General features: G+C 34.2%; 1 protein-coding gene across 4 annotated transcripts in view; it reads left to right on the top strand.

Moving 5' to 3' along the window:
• LRRC49 (leucine rich repeat containing 49) overlaps window positions 1-27,251 on the top strand; it is a 212,263-nt gene that overhangs the window by 12,991 nt on the left and 172,021 nt on the right. For 3 of the 4 annotated variants that reach the window (XM_044662387.1, XM_044662385.1, XM_044662386.1), the window contains 2 exons: window positions 11,795-11,861; window positions 23,706-23,849. In XM_044662387.1, the coding sequence (XP_044518322.1) occupies window positions 11,795-11,861; window positions 23,706-23,849 (211 nt within the window). Of the gene's footprint in view, window positions 1-11,794; window positions 11,862-23,705; window positions 23,850-24,399; window positions 24,463-27,251 lie in introns of all 4 variants that reach the window. The other variant, XM_044662384.1, reaches the window with a different exon arrangement.

Here is a 27,251-nt window from a genome sequence, read left to right as displayed (position 1 = left end):
CTTATCAGTAAAATAGGGATAATACTAGTACCCATATCCCAGGATTGTTGTAAAAATGAAATGAGATAATATTTGTAAAGCACTAGGCACATACTAACTGCTATGTAAATAGTAAGTGCTATATAAAGTTAGCTATTATTACTATATATTAGTTATTTTTCATTGGATGTACTGTTGGAATTTTGGATGTCCAAAAAGGAAGTCATTTACTTTTCCATAAATCCACATACTTTCCTGTATTTTCCTACTTCTTTTTTTTTGTCTAGTGATTTTATAATTTTTTAAGATATGACCTATTTGTACTAGTCATGTTGGGAAATGGGTAGAAGAGTTCTAGAATTTTGCCAATTGCTTTAGCAAATTGTGTTTTTGTTTGTTGGTGTTTAGTAGTTTCAATTTTATCCAACTCTTATTGGCCTCATTTGGGGTTTTCTTAGTGAAGATACTAGCATTCTCCAATTCATTTTCTAGATGAGGAAACAGAGGCAAACAAGGTGAAATGACTTGCCTGAAGGCCAGATTTACACTAAGGAAGATGAGTCTTCTTGACTTGAGGTCCCATACTCTATTTACTGGGCTCCCAAGTTGCCTGTGTTTTAGTACTTTCCTTAGTTTTGTATTGCTTCTGGTTCAAGTTTTAATTATCAGTATTGTACTTTTCTATATTTAGTGGCTCATTATTGGTTTGCCTATTTGCAAATGGCTATTGCCTCTGCCTGAATTTCATAAGCAAAACTTTTGTCTTTCCACTGTTCTCTATATTACACCTATTCTCAATCTACTTTGCCATATATTGTGCTAGCCCCAGAAGTAGAGGAAATTTAAGCTGACCAGGTCATGAGACAGAAAGCTCTTGGAAGAGGCTCTTGTTTATACCTCTCCCATTTGCACTGGATTCCCTGTGGTTATTCTTTCTATGTCTAGTTTAATGATTCCTCTCAATCAATCTTTTTGAACCTAGACTCCTGTACCCTATTGCTTAATCAATCACAGATTAGAATACTTTGGATTATTTCCCCCTACCTAGATTTGGGATATTTGAATACTTGTTTCCTTACTGAAATACTGATATCCTTACTTCTTACTCTCAAGATATTGTTGTCTAACTAGATTTCTCATTGTGATAGCTTCTGTTCTGTTTTGTCTTATGCCTATTCAAGATATGGCAAGATAGCTTTTGTTTTGGTTTTTCTTTTAGGCCTTAAGATCAAGGGGGTTATTTCCAAGAAGGCAACAAGAGCAATGACATTAGAAAATATCTTATATATAGTTGTTGTTTTTCAGTTGTTTCAGTCATGTTCTACTCTTTGTGACCCCCACTGGTGATTTTCTTGGTAAAGATAATGGAGTGGTTTGCCATTTCCTTCTCAAGCTTATTTTACAGATGAGGAAACAGAGGCAAACAGGGTTAAGTAAATTGCTTAGAGTAACACAGCTAGAAAGTATCTGAGATCAGATTTGAACTTGAGTCTTTTTGACTCCAGGCCTGGCATTCTATCCACTGTGCCAACTAGCTGCTTTTTTACATGTAGTAGGAACATAATTTTATAGCTTCTTGTAATGGATGTGATAGAGAGTTTTTGTTCTGTAAACTCAATATTGCAGTTTAAATTCAAATTTTAGGTAAGAAGTGTTTTATTTAAAAAATTTTTCTCGATCAGGGTACTGCCTTCTCTATCCACAAACCACTCAATGCCCCATAGCTAAAGAGATAACAATTCTCCTCTGTTATCCTTACAGTAAGTCAGAATGGGGACTGAGTAGAACTAATAAAGCTACCTTCAGGAACTTTTTTCTCCTTTTAGGTATGTTTTTCATATATATCATTTATTTTTGTATTTTATCTAAACTGTTTTATTTGCTTGCAGACTTTTGGTTAATAGAAAGGGATGGGTCATGTTTTGAATTACTCTCTAAAGTGCTCTGATATTCTATGATATAATAGAAATATATGTTTATTGTTATTATTGCTATTAATGACTAGACTTGTCAGGGAACTTAAAAAAGGTTGTTTGTAAATTGATAACTTGGAGAGATAAGAGTGATATATATTACTGTAGTCTGAAAATTTAATCTCCTTGATTACCATTCTAATTTAAGGTAAAGGGAATGTGAACCTTAGATTTACAAAATTACATTTGATCAAATTAGTAACTATATACAACTGCCACAGATATTCCTTTTTATCTCAAGTATCCCTTCACTCTAGGCGTCTCCTTTAAAATAACCCTTTTTTAATAATTCTCCTATAAAAATAATACTTTCAAAATCATTCCTACCCACCTTCTATTTTCTCTTCTTTATAGACTTCTGATGAGATAAATTCCAACATTAAGATACCATATGTTACTATAAATTTGAGAAAATTTCTGTTTCTATAAAGGAAAGAGCTGTACATTGACACAATTATTTGCAAATGAGCACATCTCTGCAGATGAACTGTATCATATGGGTATATTAAATAAGTATTTCAATGTATCCTGGATCTCTATGCTATATAAAATATCTTCATTTTCATTTAAGTGGCTCCTAAAAGAGCTGTCAATTGAAACTTTGAATTTATAGTGCTCTCCATTCAAAATTAAAGGAATAATTTTATAGTACTTTACCAAAAACAAATAATATAATAATCATGCAGCCAAATAAAAGCATTATTGACTCTTGAAATCTGAGAATGAAATGAAGAAATAATTAGGTAAAAACCTAAGTAATATTTCAATGAAATATGACTTGTTATTTAGGAATAGCATTGATTTAAGCTTGGATGAAACTATTAGTGACTATTTGGTATTCTAATTTGTCTAAATTGGAGCTTTTTCCCTCTGTGGGCACCATGACACTATAAAAAAAATCAATACATTTGGAAGTTCGTGTCTATGATTATATTATACTATTAAACAAGAAATAGATACCTCTAAAATGTTTATGGTACTTCTAAAGCTATTCCTTTTGTAGAGTTCTAGTTTCTACATGGGTTTTAATCACCTGGGAAAGCAATAAATGTGGGGTTTAAGGACTAGGGAAGAAAGGACATGAGTTAAACAAACACACAAACATAGAGAGAGATTTTCAGCATGGTCTCAGCATGGCAGCTCATCCACAGAGAGAGAGTGCCCACGCCCATTGCAATATTTTATTATTAGGTTTTCAGCATTGGGGGTTCTGGGGATGTCAGTCAAACAAGGGAAACAGTAAAAGTATTAGCATAATATTAGTGTCCAGTTACAAAGATAAAGGAACAGGTATCAATACAATTTTAATGCCAGGTGTTCAGGAAGAGTATTTTGCAAATCCATCCTGTCTGGTGAAAAAACTTCTCTCTTCCCGGAAACCTGGTCAGACCTATTCAGAGTTTGACCACTTTTTCAGATGGCAAGTGTAAGTCTTTGACATTTCAAAAAACCTTTACAAGTTATCTGCTTCTTTTCAGATTGCAGATAATAATAGAGGCTTAATTTTTAAGTTCAACAAAATTTAAGCCCAATCCAATTTAAGGATTTAGGAATCAATCATGGGAAATATTAGAAATATAACAGAACACTTTTCTCATTAGAATCAGCTTTTGAATACATCTTTAATATCTTCATGATTTGTTATAACTGAGACCTTTCACCTTTGAGTAATGCAGATTATCACTTATTCATGTCTTCTCGTCTAATTCTTCTTAAGTCTATTTGAAATTTCATTTTAATATTGAGGCTTTAAATATGACTTTTATTCAGTCATATTTAAATTAAAATAATCCAGGCACATCAGGAAATAGGTATTAGAATGGATGAGCAGAATAGTTTTATTTGAATATTACTTACATAACTTATACTTTATGGAGTGCCTGTGGGATTTGGGAAAAGCAATAGTATAGAAGGCAATACAGCATATGTTTTTTTCACTCTGCTTCAATGAGAATGAGCTAAATGACAAGAATATAAGCTCTGAGATATTTATTCAGCAAGCTGACTTTCAGAATTTGTCCTCAGGTTAGTATAGATTCAACCTTCTCCCTAAAATAATACCTTTGACAAGTTATATGCCTAATAATGATGACTCTGAGATCGTAAGATCTGAATTTATAAGATATTCATTGAGTACCTTCAATGAGCATGATTGCTGGGCTGATAATGGTCATTGCCCTCAAGGAATTTATAACCTAGTTGTGAAGATAAGTAAATAAGCTATTTACTGAGGTCTACTATGTTTCAAGTACTATGTTAGGTGCTAAGAACAACAATTAACTAGTACCTGCTCTCAACTAGTTTACATTCCATAGTAAAGATGATGTGTGTACACGAACATATGCAAGATAAATACAAGGTAACTTTTGGGGAGAAGCATTAGCAGTTGAGAGAATTGAAAGATCTCATGTAGGAAGTGGTACTTGAGGTTTGCAGGAAATTAGAGATTCAAAGATTCAGAGTTAAGGAGGAGTTCATTCCAGCCATAGGGGAGAACAAGTGCAGTGTCATGGAGATGGAGGTAGAGGACTCATGTGAGGAACAGCAAAAAGACAAATTTGACTGAATTGAAGAGTTCATGAAACAATAATGTATAAGACTGGAAAGATAAATTGGAGTCAGTTTGTGATGGGCTTTATATGCCAGGCAGAGAAATCTGTCTCTATTTTATCTTAGAGATAATAGTCAACAACCAGAATTTATTGATTTGGAGAGTAGCATGATTAGACCTTTGCTTCAGGAATATTAATTTGGAAGATGGATTAGTCTAAGGACAAATATGAGACTGGGAGACCAAAAAATAGGCTTTTATAGTAGTCCAAAGTAATGAAGGACTGGTCTAGAGTGATGGTCATATGAATAGAGAGATGGATGTAAGAAATGTCATGGAGGTAATTGACCTATGGTAACTAACTGGATATGTGAGGTAATCAGGAGATAAAGATGTCCTAGAAGTTCTAAACTTGGGTTACTATAAGGATAGTGGTAGTCTTTACAAATAAAGGGAAGCTCAAAAGATGGTTTAGTTTGACAGGAGGGAAGATGATAAGTTCTTTTTCAGATATGTTGAGTTTGAAATACCTATGAGACATCCATTGGGAAATGTCCAACAAGTAGTTGATGATAAAGGACTAGGACTCAGGGGAGAAACTGAGCCTACATAAAAATATTTGAAGTTGTCTATATAGAGATGATAGTTTAACCCATAGGAGATAATGAGATACCTTAGAGAGAATGTGTCACAAAAATGTAAAGAGGAGAGAGTGAGAATCCAGGAGGAGAGAGTGATTAATAGTATCAAATACTGCATAGAGGTCCAGGGTGACAGATGAGAAAAAAACCACTGGATTTTACAATGAGAAAATCATTGGCAAATTTGGATTGAGGAGTTTCACATCAGAATCTATATTTAAAAGTATTGAGAAGTAAATGAGAAGGGAGAAAGTAGAGGCAATGAATGGACAGCTTTTTTTAGATAAAGCCTGCATACATGAGACTTTTAATTTTAATTTTTTGTCTTTATTTTATTCCAATAATAAGTTTACACATAAGTTTTCCAAAGTGACATGATTCATGTTGTCTCTCTCCCCTCTTCCCTTCCCACTCCTGGAGCTGACAAGCAATTCCACTGGGTTATACATGTATCATCACTCAAAACATATTTCCATATTATTCATTTTTGTAAGAGAATAATCTTATAAAACTAAAACCTCAAATCAAATACCTAAGTAAGCAAGTAATAATCATATGTTTCCATCTACATTTCTACTCCAACAGTTCTTTTTCTAGAGATGGATAACATTCTTTTTCATAAGTCCCTCAGAATTGTCCTGGATCATTGTACTGCTGTTAGTAGCAAAGTCTATCACATATGATCATCCCACAATATTTCAGTTACTGTGTATAATGTTCTCCTTGTTCTGCTTGTTTCATTCTGCATCAGTTCACATTCTAGTTCTTTATGAAATCATCCTGTTCATCATTCCTTATAGCACCATAGTATCACCATCATATCCCACAATTTGTTTAGTCATTTCCCATTTGAGGGACATCCCTTTAGTTCCTTGCCACCATAAAAACTGCAGCTATAAATATTTTTGTACAAACAGGTCCTTTCCCATTTTTTTTATCTCTTTGGGATACAGTAATAATAGTGGCATTGCTGGATCAAAAGGTATGCATTATTTTAAAGCCTTTTGGGCATAATTCCAAGTTGCCTTCCAGAATGGTTAGATCAATTCACAACTCTACCAGCAATACATTAGTGTCTCAATTATGCCACATCCCCTCCAACATTTATTATTTCTAAGTCTAAGGTAACATGGAGAAAAATAATTGGTCTCTCTGTCAGGAAGATTTATGTTCAAGTCTTACTTCTGGTATGCACTAGCTTTATGACCCTGGGCAAGTCACTTAACTTCTTAGAACCCCAAGTAACTAAGATTAAATTGCAGAGCAAGTGATGATCTATGCTGATATAGGGAATTTCCTTACTGGAGTTCCCTGTGTTAAAGAAATAAAATGTTTACTCATAAAACAAACAAAAAAAACCGGAAAGGAGTATATAATTAAGTCCTACAAAAATGAAAGTACTATAAGAATTCAAAGGTGAATGAAATTACTTCAGGCTAGATTAATCAAGGAAAGATTTGTGAAAGAAGAAACCTTTGTTGGGCCTTTAAAGTTTTGGATGAAGGAGGGCATTTCAGAAAGCATGAGCAAAGGTAAAGAATGGAGGTGAAAAGAGCTTATATGCAAGGCATCAAGAGAACTAACTTAACTAGGGTACCAGGCTTATGGAGGATTATAAGGAAAGATAAGGAGGTCCATATAATCTAGGATGCTTTTAGATCTGGTATACTAGGCTATAAGGAGACATTGCAATGTAAATTTGAGAGAAGGGGTGGTACAGTGCATAGAGAACTGGCCTTTGAGCTAGGAAAACTCACCACCCTGGATAAACACCAGCTTTGCAACCCTGGGTAATTCATTTAACCTCTCTATGCCCTAGGTCAGAGATGTCACAGTGTCCTCTGCTGACAGTTTCAGCAAAACTCTTTCAGTGCAATTTGAACCAGATTAAAATGTAAATGGGAAATGTTTAATAAAATAAATAAAAATGAAGTACAAAATAACAAGAAAATATTTATCTGTGGTTTTCTAAGGTCAGTATGCTGCCAGCAGGAATCCCTTTCTCTTGAGTGTTATACCACTGCCCTGACAATTCTAATAATACAGTTGTCCCAGAAGTCTCACTGCAGCTTTAAACTATGAAAACTTAATGTTGCACTAAGATTTCTTGGAGACCTGGTATAGGTTGTATAGAGGTGACTACTTTTATTGGTAAATGGAATTTCCCCAGGCAGGAGTTTTCCTGAATCACTGAAATCACATGTGAAGTCCTTGTCCCTAAATTAATTTAGTTGTAAATTTAAATGAGAGGTGAAAAATACAGAGCTGACTTGGGAGTCAAGGAAATTGAGTTCAAGTCTTCCTTCTGATATACTGGCTATGTGAACCAATGAAAATCACTCAATTAGTCAGTGCCTTGGCAACTTCCTAAGACTGTATATCATGTTTAACATCTGTTAATCTTCATTGATGGAGGGAGTTTACCATTTGGGACTTTTCTACATCAGTGAAATCACATGTCCAGGTTTTTTTAAAAAATGGATTAATTTGTTGGTTACATTAAAATTCCCTAGCATTTCTGTTCCTCCTCCCTCCCCTCTAAGAGAAGGTATCACCTGACAAAAATGTGTATATAAATTGTGTCTTTATGTTTCTATTTATCATTTATTTCTCTGGAAATAGACATTTGTAACTTATTTTTCAAACATTAGTTCTGTAGCTGTCTATAATTTTCTTTTGGTTCTTTTTGTTATTTCATGTAGATTATTCAGTTTTTTTATTTTGAAATCTTTAATTAATTAATTTAGAACATTTTCCCATGGTTCAGGATTCCTCCCCTCACCTCCTCCCACAGCGGATGCACAATTCCACTGGGTTTTACATGTATCATTGATCAAGACCTATTTTCATATTATTGATATTTGCACTAGGGTACTTGTTTAGAGTCAATATCCCCAGATTATTCAGTTTAAAAAAAATTAACGTTCCTCATTTCTTACAGTGCAGAGTCACAATCCTATATCGCACTTGTTCAGTCATTCCCCAGTTGATGGACAACCTGTCAATTTCCAGGGCTTTGCCACCACAAAGAGAGATGCTATAAATATTTCTGAACATATTTTCCCTGATCACCTTAGGATATATACCCTGCAGTGGTATTGCTGGGTCCAAGGATATATACACAGTTTAATAACTCTCTAGGCATAATTTCAGATTGCCAGGTTAGAATTTTTTTAAAAAAGTTTCTTAAGAAAGGAATTATCATGAAGAAAGTAGGGCTTTAGGAAAATTATTGTGAACTAAAGCATTAGTGTTGAGATCTCTTTATCATCTTTGATAATTTGATAAGGACAGTTTAGTTGATAAGGAAATAAGGAAGGGACATGGGAGTTGTCTTTTACCTCATGCTTCCAACTCTGACTCCAGGAGCATGGAGTTTGTTATATATATTTCAAGACTCATTTCACACAAAAGAACCCCCCTGAAACTTTGCAGTGCACAGAAGTTACAAATTATGTCACATCAAAACACAAAACATTGGCTTCAGAATAGACCAAGGCCAAGGCTGAATTTTGACTGGCTTCTTATCAGGAAGCCAAGTTGGGGAGTATCCCTCTCAGGGTCGAATTGCCCCCGCTAAGATTTTGGCCTTGGCTATACTAGGCAGCAGTGTTCCTGGTCAAAGGGGAACAGTGTTAACCCTTTAAATTCAGGTTTGCTAGAAACTTAAAGCTTTTCAATAAGGCCAGAATACTTTTCAACAAGAAATCACAAGGAACACAGAAGGGGTCAAAAGAAGAGTCTCAGGTTTTTATCTATTCTCTTATTGGCTTCCCACACATTAGAACTGGGCTTTAGAAAGATTAGCTAGAAGATGATTGTAGTAACCCAGGCATAAAATAATGAGGGTTGTAGTATTGTTAATGGAAGGGCCAATTTCTATTTGACTTAGTGATTGATTGGCAAAAAATAGATAATTCCAAAGTTCTGTGACTGAAAAAATAATAATTACAGCAGAAACTGGAACATTTGCAAAGGGAGCTAGTTTGGGGGATGAGTCAGATAATGGCTTGATTTTTAGACAGGTTGACTTTGAAGTGATTGGGCCAATTAGAAATACCATGTAGAAATTGGAAATATAGGACTGAAGCTTGAAGTGTAGATTAGAATGAAATGATAGTTGAAATTATGAGAGGAAGTGATTTTTCCAAGTGAGTGAACGTAGAAAGAAAAAGGAAAGGACTAAAGCCTTGAAAGAAATCCACAAATAGGCTATAGGAAGAAGAAGGACTAGGAAAGGATCTAAAGTGGGATTGATCTGGAATATATTAGGAGAATGAGGAAAATATAAGGAGGAGAGAGTTTCAAGGACTGTCATTATATTGACAGATCAAGGAGGATAAGTACTGAAAACAAGACCTTTGGCTTTGGCTAGAAGGATACAATTAGGATTTGCGACAGTAGTGGGACAGGAGATTCCATCTTTGGAAATCTGGTGAGATAGGAATGGCCTTGTAGATATCCTGATTATAAGGAGGAAGTAGTTTATATGACTAATGAGTTGTGGTAGTCATTGGCTCTGATTAATGCCTGGTTTGACTTTGATTCCTCTGTATACCTGCTTTCTATCATGGTGGTGTCCCTCGATAAGCAACATGCTCTCTAGTCAGATTTTCTACACACACAAGTTTATATTGAGGAAAGAAAAAGTATGGAGTTAGAGAGGCCTATGAAAGGAGTGAGTAGGCATTAGGAGTCAAGTGTAGTCTAAAACCTGAAAGGTCAACACAGGTAGGGAAGAACAGGTGGGTCAACAAGAATGGCAGCAACAGAGTTATGACTTCTTGTCTTAGGGCAGAAAATGTTTGCTCTCTGCTTTACTGTTTTATTCAGTATTGCATGTGACTGAGAAAGGTTTGCTTAGGTGTATGTTTGCTGCCATCGTGACTAAAGCTTGCAAAGTAGTCCTAGTAATAACAGGTGCACAGAGCTTTGTTTTTACAATAATTTTTTCTGAGGTCATTGAGTTTCAGAGTATGGTTTCTGACAATGGTAGTGTTAACCAGAGTACAAGTAATGAAGAAATACAATGCAGTACACTCATTTAAGATGTTTGGTAGAAAAAGGAATAAGAGAAATGATGATGTTTTTGAAAGAGACAGCAAAATCAACAAAATGGTTTTAAAGTTAATTTTATTGATAAGTTTTGTTGTTATATTCCTTTCATTTCCCAATATATTCCATCTCCCAGAGCTCTTTTTTATAATGAGGCTTGAAAAAAAAAGGCAATTTGCAAAACCAATTAATGTGTTATAAATGCTTCTTTAATTGATTGATCCAACTGTGGTGAATCCATGACCTGAAACTGCCACTTTAGATTACTTAAACTAACTTCCCTCCTGTTGCCATTGAAACTGTGGAAGTGAGAAGTGTACTCTGAATTTAAAATGCAGAAGGAGCCTAGACATGGCCAGACAGCTATTAAACTGAGTAGTTAGAGGAAAAATGGAAAAAAATGGTCTGAGAGAAAGACATGTTTGTCCACAATGCACTGGTAGTTCAATAGGTTACAGTAGCAAGGAGTTCTGGAAGAAGTTTAAAGAAGTATTGGAGTTGAGAGGTGGGGTAAGGGTGAGCTGGATAGATATAGGGATTGATATCGGCCAGGTATTCTGGTTTTGGAGAACAAGGATTAGTGAAGTATTAAGTTGTTAGATAGCAAGAGATTGATCATTGTTACCCCATTTTACTCATTGTAACAAAAATTCAGTTTTTTTCACAACCTGGCAGACCAGATCCTACTGCTATATATGAAGATAAAAGTAGCCTCTTTAGTTGGGCTGATGAGTGATTAGGATAGGGCTTCCAAACTCCTTGTAGGCTCTGTTTGGTTCTTCAGTCAACTAGAGAGTATTGTGAAACTTAGGCAAATATATTTAACATTTTGATGGAGCATAGCATGAAATTCTTAGAATTGCAAAATTATTTCATTTCTATTTTACAAGGCATTTTAAGATATAATTTTTATGATTTTTCTAACATAATTTTCAATTGGAAATTATAATATCTTTGAAATTATAATGTGTGTCAATGGGAAATGTGAATTGATTTGGTTTGACAAAAATTAATTCAAAAATCTAAAATTTTATGTCTGTTGCTTCAAATGAGGTATATCCGTGTTATAGTTTGTCATTATAAATCTTAGGCTAATATTGTGTTTTATAGCTTGCAAACAATTTTGTGTCTTACAGCGACTTTAGGAACACAGGAACTTTAGATAGTATTATTCCTATTTTATAGATAAGGAAACTAAGGCTCAGTGTCTTACAAGACTATGTTGCATAGTAATTTTATAAGGTGATTTTTGAAGACAAATCTCTCCAGCTGCAAGCATAATCTCAAGTTTACCAGCTAGAGATGCTCAGTCAATTCTGGTTTATCTTAATATATAATAGGAATAATAATCAGGAAGATTAAGGGACTAGACTAGATGATCTCAAAGATGCTTTCCAACTCTTGACATTCTATGATAAAATGAATGCGTTTTTCCCCCTAAGTAGTTGAATAAGTAAGGAAAATGAAATTCTCTGACATATAAGCCAGAACAAGATGGAAAGTAGAGAGATTTCTGAAGATTGGTCTAAGGATGAAGTTTTTAAATTGCTTTTTATCAATGAAAAGCAACTTTTGTCAAAATTTAAATATTTCAGAATTAAGAAAATCTCAAATCTGGATAATCTGAAAAGCCTGGATGTATTGGACCTTCATGGAAATCAGGTATTCATATTTCTATTTCTTTGGAAACAAATGCAAGGAAAAGTGTATTTCCAGTATGTTTTATCTTAGTTTTTTTAAAAAGAGCATATATATAAAATTTTCTAAGGACTCTTTTACTGATTTATCTGAAACTTAGACATTTAGGAAGCAAAGATACATACTATCATAACAACTTCTGACTGGAACAAGTTAATTATATTAAACATAACTCAAAATCCAACCATATTGATTTTTGTTTATTTACTGGCATGACTATCTCTCTGCCTAGTTATATATACTCTATTGTGGAGCTACATGAAGATTAATCTGTTGTGTCATTCATTTGGTGGGAGGTTAGGGAACCAATATACAAAATTTGGTATGTCTTTGTGGGGTCAAGTGTAACAAAACTATATGTTGTATCTTTCCTCTTTTTATAGTAAATGTCTCAGTGTGTATACCTGTGATTCCCTTACTATTTATTTCTTAACCATGACTTGTTTATTTTTTCTTTACCATTATTAAAATTTATACAATATTATAAAGTTTACAAAACACTTTATATTCATTATCTTACTTGTACTTCATGACATCCCTCGAGGTGGATACTACAGGTATTATAATCCTCATTTTTTCTGACACTAAAAATATTCACCCTTAAAAAAAAAGCAACACGAAAAACTGTCATTCTATCTGTCATGAAATCCTGCCTTCCTTTGTATGTTGTGCCTTCAGTAGCTGATCTCTACTGGTGGTATTTAATATCATTTAATTTCTTATGTACTCTACTCTTACATTTATTTCTTTTAAAATCCCTCTTGTGCTCCTGGCTAGTCCATCTGTCTATTTCTTTACTGTTTTACACACTGTTGCCAGCCTAGCCATCCATAAATGCCTGTTTTGTTATATTACTTACTTGCAAGATAAAAGACCTAATTTTGGTGCTCAATGCCTTCTAGGACCTACATTTAATTTAACCTGCACTTAAATTTAACAACTTTATCTCCTTTTTTTCCTCCATAAACTTTCTCTAGCCAGTCTTCTATATTCAGTTATTTGAAATACCCCACAACTCTCACGTTTATGGCTTTTCTAATTCTGTTTCCTCTACCTGTTTCTCTATTCAGATAAGATCACAGAATTTAAAACTGGAAGAAATCTCATATCATCTGGTTCAGCCTTCCAAGTGAGGAAACTGAAGCATAGTGATCCTAAGTGATTTGTCAAAAGGCAGACAGATAGTAAGCAGCAGAGTAAGAAATGAAACCAGATTCTTTAGACTCCAAACTCAGTACCCTATCTATATTGTGGTAAAAATCTTCATCCTTCAAGATCTCGATTAAATTTTACCTTCATGAACTCTTTAAAAAATTTTTTTATTCAGAGATATTTTATTTTCCCAAATACATGTAATAATTTTCAACATACATTTTCTGAAATTATAAGATCAAAATTGTCTTCCTCTTTTCCTTCCCTCCCCACTCTTGAAGATGGTAAATAATTTGATTTGGATTATATCATGAACTCTTTATGACCATTCATTATGTTGTCCCCATATCTATTCCTTTTAAAAACTTTGATAACATTTATCATCTTTATGCCATTATCTGGCATGTAATAAATCTGTAGTTTTGAATTGCTGTTTAACTTTCCTTGTGTGTCTCTTCTCTCACCACCCACGTTGTCAGCACCTTATGAAACAATCACAACATTTCTAGTACAAAAGCATCATAGGCACTCAATTAGTATTGACTTGATTGCTTGAGATTTATTTCTTTTGAGTTAAGTAATTATCTTTAATTAAAATGTTTATTAAATAACATATTGAATCAGTGGTTTTCCTCACAGAGTTGTTATAAAGATTGGACAAAATAATATCCTTGCATGGGAAGTTATGTTCTCTTTGTACTACTGTCCATTGGAGAGTTTGAGCCTTTACAATGCATAATTTATCACTCCCCCCAAAGCTATATGAAATAGCAGAGCATAAATTTCTGTTACTAAAAACATATGTGCATTTAGAAAAGGCAATATTAAATATACTCTTATTGTCCTTTCCTGGGTTTTGAACCTAGGTTGCTGCTTACCTTCCTACCTCTAGTCCTAGCTCTTATAATATTATCCCTCAGCTTCTTGGACACCTCTCTGTTGCTTCTCATTGCTACATAAGATCTCCTTAACTCTAGGAATATAGGAAGCAGGTTGAGATGTCACTTGGGTTCCCTTAATTTGTCCAATGTATGAAATGGGTTAGGACAATACTGCTACATTGTTTTTGTAGTTTCATGATCAAATAAAGAATTTTCTATTGAATATTTACTTATTTTCCATGGACAGTGACAGAAAAGTATTTGTGCATATTTGAACCTTGCCTACGGTGTGCAAATATTTTTTCCTGATTCTGAATCTGTCTATAGGTTTTTATAATGCTTTAATTTTTTAAATTTCTATTTACAATATTTTTCCATGGTTACATGATTCATGATCTCCCCTCTCCCACTCTCTCCTCCCTTCTCCCAAAGCTGACAAGCAGTACCATTGGATTATACATATATCATTGTTCAAAACATATTTCTGTGTTATTCGTATTTGCAGTAGAGTGATCCTTTAACTTCAAAACCCTAACCATATCCCTATCTTACTATGTGATTGAGCATATATTGTTCTAATGCATTTCTGGTTCCACAGTTCTTTCTCTGGATGTGGATAGTGTTCTTTCTCACAAGTTCCTTTGGATTGTTCTGGGTCATTGCATTGCTGCTAGTAGAGAAGTTCATTACATTAGATTGTGCCATAATGTATCAGTCTCTGTGTACAATGTTCTCCCAGTTCTTCTCCTTTCACTCTACATCAGTGATTCCCAAAGTAGGCGCTACCGCCCCCTGGTGGGTGCTGCAGCAATCCAGGGGGAGTGGTGATGGCCACAGGTGCATTTATCTTTCCTATTAATTGCTATTAAAATTTTTAAAAAATTAATTTCCAGGGGGCTAAGTAATTTTTTTTTTCTGGAAAGGGGGTGGTAGGCCAAAAAAGTTTGGGAACCACTACTCTACATCAATTCCTGAAGTCATTACAGTTCACTTGGAATTTCTCCATTTCTTTACTTCTTTCAGCACAATAATATTCCATCACCAACATATACTATAATTTATTCATCCATTCCCCAATCGATGGATACCCCCTCATTTTCCAGTTTTTTTGCCACCACAAAGAATGTGGCTATGAATATTTTTGTACAAGTTTTTTTCCTTATTATCTCTTTGGGGTATAAACCCAGCAGTGGTATGACTGTGTCATAACGCAGACAGTTATTTAAAGCCCTTTGCAAATAATTCCAAATTGCCCTCCAGACTGGTTGGACCAATTCACAACTCCACCAGTAGGATATTAATGTCCCAATTTTGCCACATCCCCTCCAACATTTATCACTTTCCTTTGCTGTCATATTGACCAATCTGCTTGAATGTTTTTATATCACTTTCACATCTTTTATTTCACAAGATCCTCACAACAACCAATGCCATCTAACTCCTAATTTCTGTTATCGTATGAACTATATCTTGAAAATCACTAACTAAATATTCACTACTTTTATGTAAAAAATTAATAAAAAATCAAAATCCAAAAATGAAACTAGACTATCACACCTGAAAAATATTTTTACTTAAAACTTTTATGAAAATACTTTTTTTGCATCAAAAGAAATCTATTAATAAGAGAGAAAAGCAATACTTTAGTCAAATTAAATTTTGTGTCTTCATTCTAACAAGATAGCTTTAATTAATTCAGCTCTTTAAACATCATTTAGTTCACTGCCTCAGATATTTTTCATTTACTTTTTTCTCAGAATTTTTCAACTTTATTATTTCTTTCTATTCTGTACTATATTATATTTCTACATGCCAGAATTTTTTATTTTTTTCACTTACATTATAAAAGAAATTTATAACTTACTACTTCAAATATATTTAGTCACATTATCTTGCAATAGATAGATCCATAGTAGGAACCAATAAGGGGAGATAATATTGAAAGAGATAGTATGCCTGAGCTATTTTCAATAGTTTCAGTAAAAAGGAAGTTGGCTTTAATATATGATAGACAAACTTCTCAATTTTATTTTTTCTCCTTCATTACCAGAAAAAAAGCTGATGAGTGGAAAATATAACAAGCATGAAACAACTCCCAAGATAAAATTGTAAGCTATGAATGATACAGACATAGTTTAGCATCCAACTAGAATATTCATCAGCTTATTTTTGTAATACTTATTTCAAACCATCATCCTCCCGTAGAAGACCAAATGTAATATCTGTCTGTATAACTTACATTTTTATACAGGATATTCACAATTTCTGTGTAAAAACAAAAATGATCCAACATCAGTTTTTAAAGTGAATCATTTGCTATAATATGGACGGGAGGGAAGGGGGAAAGCATTTATTAGGCACTTGCTATGTTCCAGGCACTGTGCTAAGAGCTTTACAAATATTATTAATAGTATTTCTTTTATGTATTCAAACTTTTACTAAATTCAGAAATCAGAGGTTTTTTCCTAAGCATTTTTAATATTTATTCAAATGCATAGAAAATAATAGAAGCAACATTTTGAGTATGAAGAACAAAATCTGAATGTATGCACATGTGTTTTTATATCATGGTATCATTGAATTGAAATCTACCTCAGAGGTTTTGCCATCAGTGATGACCAATATTAAATCTATTTCCATTCCCTTTATTGTTAGATGTTGATAGAATACTTTGTTTTAGACAACTCTTAGACCTGACTAGCTTTGAAGCCAACTTTAATCCTAGGTCACTGAGGGCCTGGCAATTAATTAACTGAGGCACTAATTTTGTCTAGCCCTGACAACAGACACACAACCCAGTGATGTCCCATAGGGCAACCTTGTTCTCTTAAGAGTATACATACCTACTCTGGAATGGCTGTAGTTGCCCTAGGCTAAGTTGATACCATATATACATAATAGCAGAAATGAAGGACTGAATTGCTAGATTGCACAGTTGAGGTTTTTCAGAAGACCAAATCCTGTTAACTACTTTCTTTTAGTCAACATGCAGAGCTCATGGCGATAGGGTCATAGTAATTTAGACTTATCACTGAAAGGAACATCAGAGGCTATTAATCCAATCCTTTTATTGATTTTATTTCTTTCTATTTTTTTCAATTAATAAGTGTTGATTTTTCCCTTCTACCTCTTCTTAATTGGGAAAACAAAAGAAAACAAAATAAGCCTTGTAACAAATATAGTTAATTAAGTAAAACAAACTCCTGCACAGGCAAGGTCCAGAAATGCATGTCTTATTCTATATCTTGAGTCCATCTCTCTTTCTGGAGGTGATTAGCATGCTTTATTACTGGTTCTCTGGAATTTAAGTTATTTTTTGCTGCACTCATTTTATAGATGAGGAAACTGAGATAGAGAGGAGCTAAATGATTTGCTTAGAGTCACACAGTTAGCAAGTGTCTTGACAAGATTTGAACCTAGATCTACTAGATTTGAAGTCCAGTGTCCTGTTCAGTAGGTTAGGTAAGTTTAACTGGTTTAAAATAGATACATGGAATCAAGAAGTAATTGAGACTTCCAATTTGTGTCTTTTAATAAGAAATAACTAGGGTCCACAGTTGGTATATTTTAAAAAGAAATGGAATGTGATATATTAGTATCATAAGATATTGAACCATAAATCTTCTATTATTTAATCTTGTTCTTTGACATAATTCAGAGCAATAGGCAATCTGTGACCTAAAGTAATTTTAAGGAGAGAAGTTACCTTAGCATTCAAATTTCAAAATATTTATTAGTATTCATTCTAAAGCCAATTAAAAGACATTCAACCCATTTACTTTTTCAGATCAAATAAATTTTTTTCTGTTTTAGCCTTTTCTATTTGTTCATTCAAGTGTCTTTTTTTGTGAAATATTTGTGAATGCATTTATCCATATCTGTTACATACTCCATATCCTTGTTGCTGTCATTTATCACCAAGTCATTTCCTCTCCTTTCTCAAGGAGTTCAATTCAAAGCTTACAGGGCTTTGTATCTTAAACTCCTCCTTGGAAATTTTAATTTATACTTAATGCTTTCCCAAATACCTTGGCCTTCTTGTTCATCAGTCTCATCAGTTTCACTCTACCTCATTCACTCCTGGGGATGGTCTTATAATTTGATCTCACCATAACCATTCAACAGTAAATCTACTAGAAAAAAAAATTCTAATTAATTAATTAATTAATTAAGAATATTTTCCCACGGTTCCATGATTCATGTTCTTTCCCTCCCCTTTTCCCCCTCCCAGAGCCAATGAGCAATTCTACTGGGTTATATATGTATCATTGTTCAAAAACTATATTTGCAGTAGAGTGATCATTTAAAGTCGACATCCCCAATCATATCCCTATCTAACCATGTGATCAATCATATATTTTTCTTCTGTGTTTCTACTTCCACAGTTCTTTCTTTGGATGTGGATAGTGTTCTTTCTCATAAGTCCTTCAGAATTATCCTGGATCATTGCATTGCTGCTCTACTAGAAATTTTTGCTGTGCCACTGTTGCAACTATAGAGTTTAAAAGGTCTTTTGCCTTATTGTAGATTCTATTTTTAGAGAATTTGATTATATTCATCTACTGAGGATCCTTAAATATTTCAGCTAGATGCTAGGGCTGTGGTTGCCAAGATGTCCCTCATCTCCTTATGTTTCTATTAGGACAGACCAACAAATGGAGGAGAGTTGCAGACTTGCCAAGCATGTTATCCTCTTCTTTTCTATAAGTATACCTTCTAGATGTGAAAAGCTAAGACACTGACACATCATGAGCCACATTTAATCATTATTTTTCCTTATATGTATCTTCTCTGGGCCCAGCAAAGCTTGAGATTAGGGGTCTCCACATACCTTCAACTCCTTATATATAGCTCTGATTTTGATGATTCCTGGCCTTTCTTGTACCTTCTCTCTCTTAAGGTATAGAACCATGGTGGCAAACCTATGGCATGCATGCCAGAGAAAGCACTCAGAACCCTTTCTGCGGATATGCATGCCTTCACCCCAACACAGAGTTCACCAGAGTTCATTACAAGAAAGCCAGAGGGACATAAGGCCAGGCTGCTCCTCTCCCCCTCTCCTCGGGTGCCTGAAGACATTTCTCATATCACCCACCCCTCTAAAAGGTTTGTCATTACTGGTATAGAACATACATGTTATCAGTTGCTGCAGCTTAACTTGTATGTTCATCTTCTCCCTGCAACAAGCCAGCAATGCAATTTTCTTGTTTAAAATCTGTTTTAGTGTTCTCTTTATTTTCCTCTTCTTGTCAAGTTTTTTTTTAAATTTATATTGCCAAAGCATACTTGTATGTATCTTTATATTAATTTAATTCCTCCCTCCTCACCCCTCCCAATAAGTAGCAATATTGAGTCAGTGTGGTATAATGGAAAATGAACTGGCTCTGGGTCAGAGTACCCGTGTTCAAATCCCAGCTTAGTTACTTACTCCCTGTCTGACCTTGGACAAGTCACTTAACCTTTTCAGTTTCCTCATCTATAAAATGAGAGTATTAGATCAGATAGTCTCAAAAACCACTTCTTGATCCAAGTCTATGATGCCATGATTTTGAGTTCAGTTCAACAAGGTACTTACTATATGCATAGAACTTTGCTAGGCAACTGTAAATACAAAGGTAAAAAAAAAAACAAAATTTGATCCATTTCTTAAAAGACATTGCTTACATTTTACTTTACATTCATAAGCATGATTCATCAACACCTGAGGAAATTACCAGATAATTTGAGGAGGGGGGAGGGTACTACCTAGAGAGATCAGTAAATATTTTCTGTAAGAATTAGCACTTGAGCTAAATCTTGGAGGTAGCTAAGGATTCTGAAAGGTGGAGGTGAGAAGGGAGTATATTCTTCGCCTATAAAAAGACAGAGCCAGGAGAATTTACACAATTACAACATTGTAAAGATCAACAGTTTGGAAAGATTATGATGAACCAATGATATTTCCAGATATTGCTGATAAATTTGTTTTCTCTTGATAGAGAGATGGTGTGTATACCAGAAGCATGCATTTTTAGACATGGCCAACATGGGAATATGTTTCGTTTGATTGTGTTTATTAGAAGAATCTTGCTTTTCTTTTTCTGCCCTTCAGTTGGGAGAAGGGAGAAGAAAGAGAGGGAAAAAAATCTGATTAATTGAAAAAAATTAACACAAAAAGACTTAGTTTAAGCACTACTTTCTAACGAAGGCATTTTTGATACCCACCCTTGTTATTCCCCTTCCCAAAACTGTATTGTATTCATTTTATACATGTGCTATAAATACATATGCACATGTTTCTCCTATTAGAATGTAAGATCCATGAGGATAGGGATGTTTCACTCTTGTCTATGTATCCATGGTATTTATTACAGGGTTTGGCATTTAGTAGGACCTTAAGAAGTGCTTGCTGAAGGATTGATATATGACTATAACATATTTAGCCTTTCTTCATGTATTGGATATGTGGATTCCCTGCCTCACCTACAGTGTTTTGGTATTATGAATAGAATAGATATGAATATTTTGGTAGGTCTTATTTCTGCTTTTTAATTTTTTCTAAAGTTTAGGCTGTAGCATAACAAGGTAAAAAATTTGATCAGTTTTACAACTTTTTGAATATTGCCATATTATTTTCCAAAATGTTTATACCAGTCTACATTTTTACTATCAGTGTATTAGAATAGCTGTTTCCCTGTAACCTATCAAGAAGGGTTTTAACTATTTTTAAGACTTTAAAGGCTTAGACTAAATTAGATTTGCCTAAAAATTAAAGAAAAAGAGAAAAAGAAACTTGTTTTTTTGAGGTGGTCACAGAGCTAAGGATAGTCAGGGTTAGATCTTTAACCCAAATGTCCTGCCTCCAAGTCAGGTGTTACTTTTGCCATCCTACAGAAGAAGCAGAAAATTTAGTAAACAAAGCTATGGAATACAGATGTTCCTATTTATAATTGGGCAGAGGAAGTAAATTCAGTTTAAAGAAGAGACTCTTCTTGATAAAGTACTCATATGTATTTTACTAATATTGGGCTACTATTGTTGTCAGCTGAATTTTTGTTTTTGTTTTACGATTGAATTATATGATGAGATGTTGGATGAACAAAAAGATTTTCTAACTAATGAGACTTCTAAAAGACCTACTTTGAAAAAGCTTAGGTTATAAAGCTTTAGCCATCAGGAGAAAAAAAACCCCAAAACACGAAATTTTGATAAAGCTAAGTAGCTAATTATGGGATGTTGATATCTGGAGTAAGGAAACCAAGTATGGTAATGTTTTCTTCTAGAATGGTTCTGTAATTTTAAATTGAGTAAAGTATTAGAGGTTCTTCACCCTAAAGGAAGAGAATCAGAGCAGTATTATTACAAGGTAAGGGTGTCAGAACAATGGAGTTAAAAATACTTGCTTCTAGTCCACTGAGTGTCAAGAAATGCTTCACCAGCTCCCACCATCCTGGTATACTACATGCCTCACATAATCCTCTTAATGATTTACAGTCCTATGTTGGGAATAGCCCCAACAAGTTAGAATTGCCTTATGATTTGTTCTTCCTTATTGGTATTTTGTGCACCTCACTCCCTACCCTCTACACTTGGCTTTGCTATTTGGCTCTCCTTTATATGAAATAACTGTCATCTCTTCTAGCAGCTGTACTGTGTACCAGGACTTTAGCTGAAAATGTTATAGCTCCTTAAAGATTTAGGCTTTTTGGACCTGTTGTTTCATACCTGGGTCCCATAACTCACCCTTGGAATATCTCTTTCTTGGATTGTTTTTCACCTGATGGTGAGTTTGTCCTCTATGGCTTCTTCTTCCTCTAGTATCCAGACAGGATTCTTCTCGCTGGGTGGGCATCTTTCACCAGATTCTGTTGGGGATTCAGAAAGACTTCTTTTTTCTTTGCTTATCTGACTTTCTGCCTCCTTTGGGGCAAGAGCTGTGATGCAAATTACTTTTGTCCCAGTTTCTCCTTGCTCTTTTAAAAGATGGATGGGTGGATAGAGCCAAATACTCTTGATATGGATTGTACTTGGTACCCACTGTAAGGGAGATTTTTACAGATTTTGCTACACTTAAGCTTTTTTTTTTCTGAAAATCTTCCACTTTTTTTTAAGGCTTAGTAAATGTTACCTTAGCATATTAACTTCATTTATATAATTTGTGGTTATGTAATTTTTTGGAGTACATGATTTTTATATTCTTATTGAGAATAGGCTTTTCTCTAAATGTCAACATGCTAATTGGATTCCAAATCTAATATAAGCTTCATCTAACTAGCAACTTTGAAAACATAAGATAACAAGTAAATAATACTAGGTGATAGGACAAAATCAGTGTTATTTCTCCCTTTTATTAACTTTATAAAGTACATTAACTGTATCGTAAAACTAATGAGAATAACAAGACATTCATCTTGAATAAGGTTCTTCAAGTTTCTTTCCAGCATCAGAGTTCTACATTTTTTTCTGCATGGAAACTATGTTTTTGATATTGAGTAGTGTCAGAGAATATATTGGTAGGATATAAATTTGTGTGCATATTTTCTCAATTAAAATAAAAAGCATTATTGTATTTAAATATTGCACAAATTTATTCTGCCTATTCCAATGGATTTCTTGATTTGTTCCATACTTGAAATATAAAACTGAAAGATTTATAGTCTATATCATCTAGTTTGTTATTCCTTATTACATCTAGGAGCATCCTTTAAGGTTTAGCTCAGGGATCTTCTAAGGGAAGTCTGCCCTCAGCTTCCTAGTTGTTAATTTTCTATCCCTCCTCACATGCTTTTCTATTTTTCTTCCCCCCTCCCCATATCTTCTTTTTGAATATAAGCTCCCTTAGTTTTCTGGTTTTTTCCTTTGTACATAGTGGGTACTTAATGTTTGTTGTTGAATTCTACTGTTTTCTCTAGTGGGTACTTAATGTTTGTTATTGAATTCTACTGTTTTCTCCAGATTTTAGCTTCTAGAGGGCAGTAACCATTTTTTATTTTTGTCTTTTTTGTGTCCTGAATCTAGAACAGTGGTTCTTAGATTGAGATCCATGAACTTGTTTTTAGAATTTTTTTTATAATTGTTTCTCTGCCCCCCTGTGTATTTATTTTATGCATTTAAAGAACATTATTCTGAGCAGGGGGCCATAGGTTTCACTAGACTGACAAAAGGGTCCATGATACACAAAAAGGCTAAGAACCTATGATCCAATACAATATCTTACATGTAATAGATACTTAAATGATGGTGGTTGTTGAAAAAATATTCTTGTTCAAGTTTATGCTGTAAACTTCTTAGAGGACATTTTTCTTGTTTACTTCATAGTGCTGGGTATATAGTGAACATGAATATACTTTATTTGTTGATAAGATTCACTTAAATTATTTGCCATGGCCCAAAGCAGAAGATACAAGATACAAATTTCCTAAAAATTTTTATGGCCTTTTCTCTTTATACCATAATATAGGAATAATATAGTATGCTAATGAAATCAAATAGGGAAAGCATTTTGCCCCACCTTTTGCTAAAGGTACTTAAGGTTACAAAGTTTTATATATATATATGTGTGTGTGTGTGTGTGTGTGTATGTATATATATATGTGTGTGTGTGTATATGTATATACACATACACATGCAAATATGTACATATTTATGAAGCAAAAGATTAAGAGGAATTAACATTAAATTGTCACTGAATATAATCTTTTATTTTTAAGATCTTATATCATAGATAGATTTAAGAAATGTCTTTTTATGCGCTACTAATTAATTGCTCCCATTTATGTCACTTTTCAAAAAATAGATTTCAAAAATTGAAAATGTCAGTCATTTGTGTGATCTGAGAGTTTTAAACCTTGCAAGAAACTTTTTAAATGATGTTGATGATCTTAATGGCCTGAGTTCCCTGACTGAGCTTAATCTGCGACACAATCAAATCACTTCTGTGGTAAGTACCTTGTTCCACCCCCCCCCCCCCCACTTGTAGGGTAAGGTTAGGAGAGAGAAAACAATATATTTTTGTTAATGAAAACAAAAAAGAAAATGACCTATATTCTGTAAAGCAAGCCTATGATGTCATTTAGACTTTTCTAAGTTAGGTTTTGGTATATTTTGTTAATGATTTAAAAAAAATATTTTAATTTGCATCATAGAGTGTAGCTAGAGAGCTAGCCTCAGAGATAGGAAAACCTGGGTTCATTTCCTGCCTCTGACATGTATAGCACTGTTTTTGTGACCCTAGTAGTGCTCCATGGACAATTCTCTAAGACTGTATGTTACAAAGAAGATACTAACCTGTGCTGATTGTATAAGATTCTTCCTGGACGCTTCTTATACCAATGAAATCATAGGTCTAGTTCTTATCTTTACTATTAACTTGATGCAGTTGTATTTTTCAAAGAAGAGAAAAACAGGAAATTAGAATAACATCCTATAATAAAAGTATAATCAGCCAGTGACTCAGCAAGTATTATTAGATCCTTTCCTGTTTTTAATAGGAAAAAAAAGAGGCTACTGGGTATTTAAAAGATAGAAGTAGGGACCAGAGAATTACCAAAGAGGTAAAAGGATATAGAAAGTGGAGGACATGAACACAGAAAGCAAACTTTCTTGGCTTTGAAGGTTTGCTGAGGCTTTGACCTATTTATTGCCAGTTTTTGGTGGACAAAAAGAAGTTAATATGTTGAGTATTTTTTGGTCCTGCACATTCACAGTTTTCAGCAGGAACATTTCTTTAAGGCTTATTATACAAATGGCATTATTTTGCATACATATGATATGTTGTATATATTATATATGATATATTTTATATCAGTGATTCCCACAGTGGGTGCCACCACCCCCTGGTGGGTGCTGCAGTGATCCAGGGGGGCGGTGATGGCCACAGGTGCCTTTAGGGGCGGTAAATAACTGTAAGGGGGTGGTGATAATATGTGACAGGGGGTGCTAAGTAATATTTTTTCTGGAAAGGGGGCAGTAGGCCAAAAAAGTTTGGGAACCACTGTTTTATATGCTGTGTATAATGTGTATAGACATAGATCTGTCAATCTATGTCTATTTCTAGATATTTCGATATCTAGTTAACATGACGATTTCATTATAAGAGAATTTGTTGCCAGAGGATTCGTAAATAGCACTGAGACATCATTGGATTTTTGCAAATATTGCCCATGGTATTCCTTAAATGTGATTTGCTTACTTTATATTATATATTAACAAGATTTCAAGTTAATAAATGATTAAACCATAACTGGTGCTATGAATGTCACTTTCTGGATGTAAAAGGGAAAATACTGGAACAGATGGTGACTTACCCTCAGTCCTTGGAAATCTGATACAAGTAATTTTTACTCCATAGGATCTCCAAGAAACTGGGATAGTTCCAGAACCTGTCCAAAGTCATTAGTTTATTCTAGGATCTCAGATTGGAATTAAGCTTCCAAACTCAAGATTTTTCATTGTAGAGTATTAATATGAAACCATACTAGCTCTTCAGGTTTGGAGAATCAAACTATCTATTTGGTGCTAACATTTGCCTATATTTGGTGCATGTTTTTGAAGTGTGACATATCCAAGAAATTGTGTTTATAGAATTAGATCCTTTGAATATTATTCCTAGTCATTTCTACTTTTTTGAGATTTGTCTATCAATATTATTGAAACAGAAAATAGCGTTAATTTAGAAATAAATATTTTAATATTTATCTGATATCATTTAGATTTTTTATTGGTATTAGTTGATGTTATATAGTCATTGAATTTTAAGGCAATAAGAGACTTTGGAGATTAGTTTAGTTCTTTTATTTATTTAAAATACTTGTATCTTCTGACTTTTTTTTTAAAGATAGGTAATCTTTATTTATTTATTTAAAATTGATGAATTAATTACTTTAGAATATTTTTCTGTGGTTACATGATTCATGTTCTTTCCCTCCCCTCTTCCCTCCCACCTCCCTAAACTGATGAGTAATTCCATTGGGATATACATGTATCATTGTTTAAAACCCATTTCCATATTATTAATATTTGCAGTAGAGTGATCATTTAAAGTCAAAATCCCCAGTCATATCCCTATTGAACCATGTGATCAATTATATGTTTTTCCTCTGCATTTCTACTCCCACAGTTCTTTCTCTGGATGTGGATATTGTTCTTTCTCTTAAGTCCCTCAGAATTGTCCTGGATCATTTCATTGCTGTTAGTAGAGAAGTCCATTACATTCGATTGTGCCACAGTGTATCCATCTCTGTGTACAGTGGTCTCCTGGTTCTGCTCCTTTTCCTCTGCATTAATTCCTGGAGGTCTTTTCTAGTTTACATGGAATTCCTCCAGTTTATTATTCCTTTGAGCACAATAGTATTCCATCACTAACAGATACCACAATTTGTTAAGCCATTCCCCAATCAGTGGGTACCCCCTCATTTTCCAATTTTTTACTACAAAGAGCAGAGCTATAAATATTTTTGTACATGTTTTTTCCCCTTATTATTTCTTTGAGGTATACAAACCCAACAGTGGTATAGCTGGATCAAAGGACAGGCAGTCTTTTTTTTTTATTAGACATTTATTAATATTTGTTTTTAATCTGTTTACATACTTTATGCCCCTACTTTCCCCTTCACCACCCACTCTCCCCCCACCCATGGCCAACGCACATTTCCACTGGTTGTACCTGTGTCCTTGTTCAGGGTCTATTTCCCATTCATGTCCGCCTCAGCCCATGCATTCAAGCAATTGTTTATCTTATATGTTTCCTCTCCTGCAGTCCTTCCTCTGAATGTGGGTAGCATCTTTACCATAAATCCCTCAGAGCTGTCTTGTGTCATTGCAGTGCTGCTGGTACAGGAGCCCATTACATTTGATTTTACCATAGTATATCAGTCTCTGTGTACAGTGTTCTTCTGGCTCTGCTCCTTTCGCTCTGCATCACTTCCTGGAGGTCTCTCCAATTTGCATGGGATTCCTCCAGTTTATTATTCCTTTTAGCACAATAGTATTCCATCACCTGCATATACCACAATTTGTTCAGCCATTCCCCAATTGAAGGACATCCCCTCATTTTTCAGTTTTTTGCCACTACAAAAAGCGCAGCTATAAATATTTTCGTACAAGTCTGTTTATCTATGATCTCTTTGGGGGTACAAACCCAGCAATGGTATGGCTGGATCAAAGGGCAGGCAGTCTTTTATAGCCCTTTGGGCATAGTTCCAAATTGCCAGCCAGAATGGCCGGATTATTTCACAACTCCACCAGTAATGCATCAATGTCCCCAATTTTGCCACATCCCCTCCAACATTCATTACTCTCCCCTTCTTTCATTTTAGCCAATCTGCTAGGTGTGAGGTGATAC

Source organism: Gracilinanus agilis, chromosome 2 (genome assembly GCF_016433145.1).
Source record: "Gracilinanus agilis isolate LMUSP501 chromosome 2, AgileGrace, whole genome shotgun sequence".
NCBI lineage: Eukaryota > Metazoa > Chordata > Mammalia > Didelphimorphia > Didelphidae > Gracilinanus > Gracilinanus agilis.
This window is presented reverse-complemented; position numbering and strand designations above follow the sequence as displayed.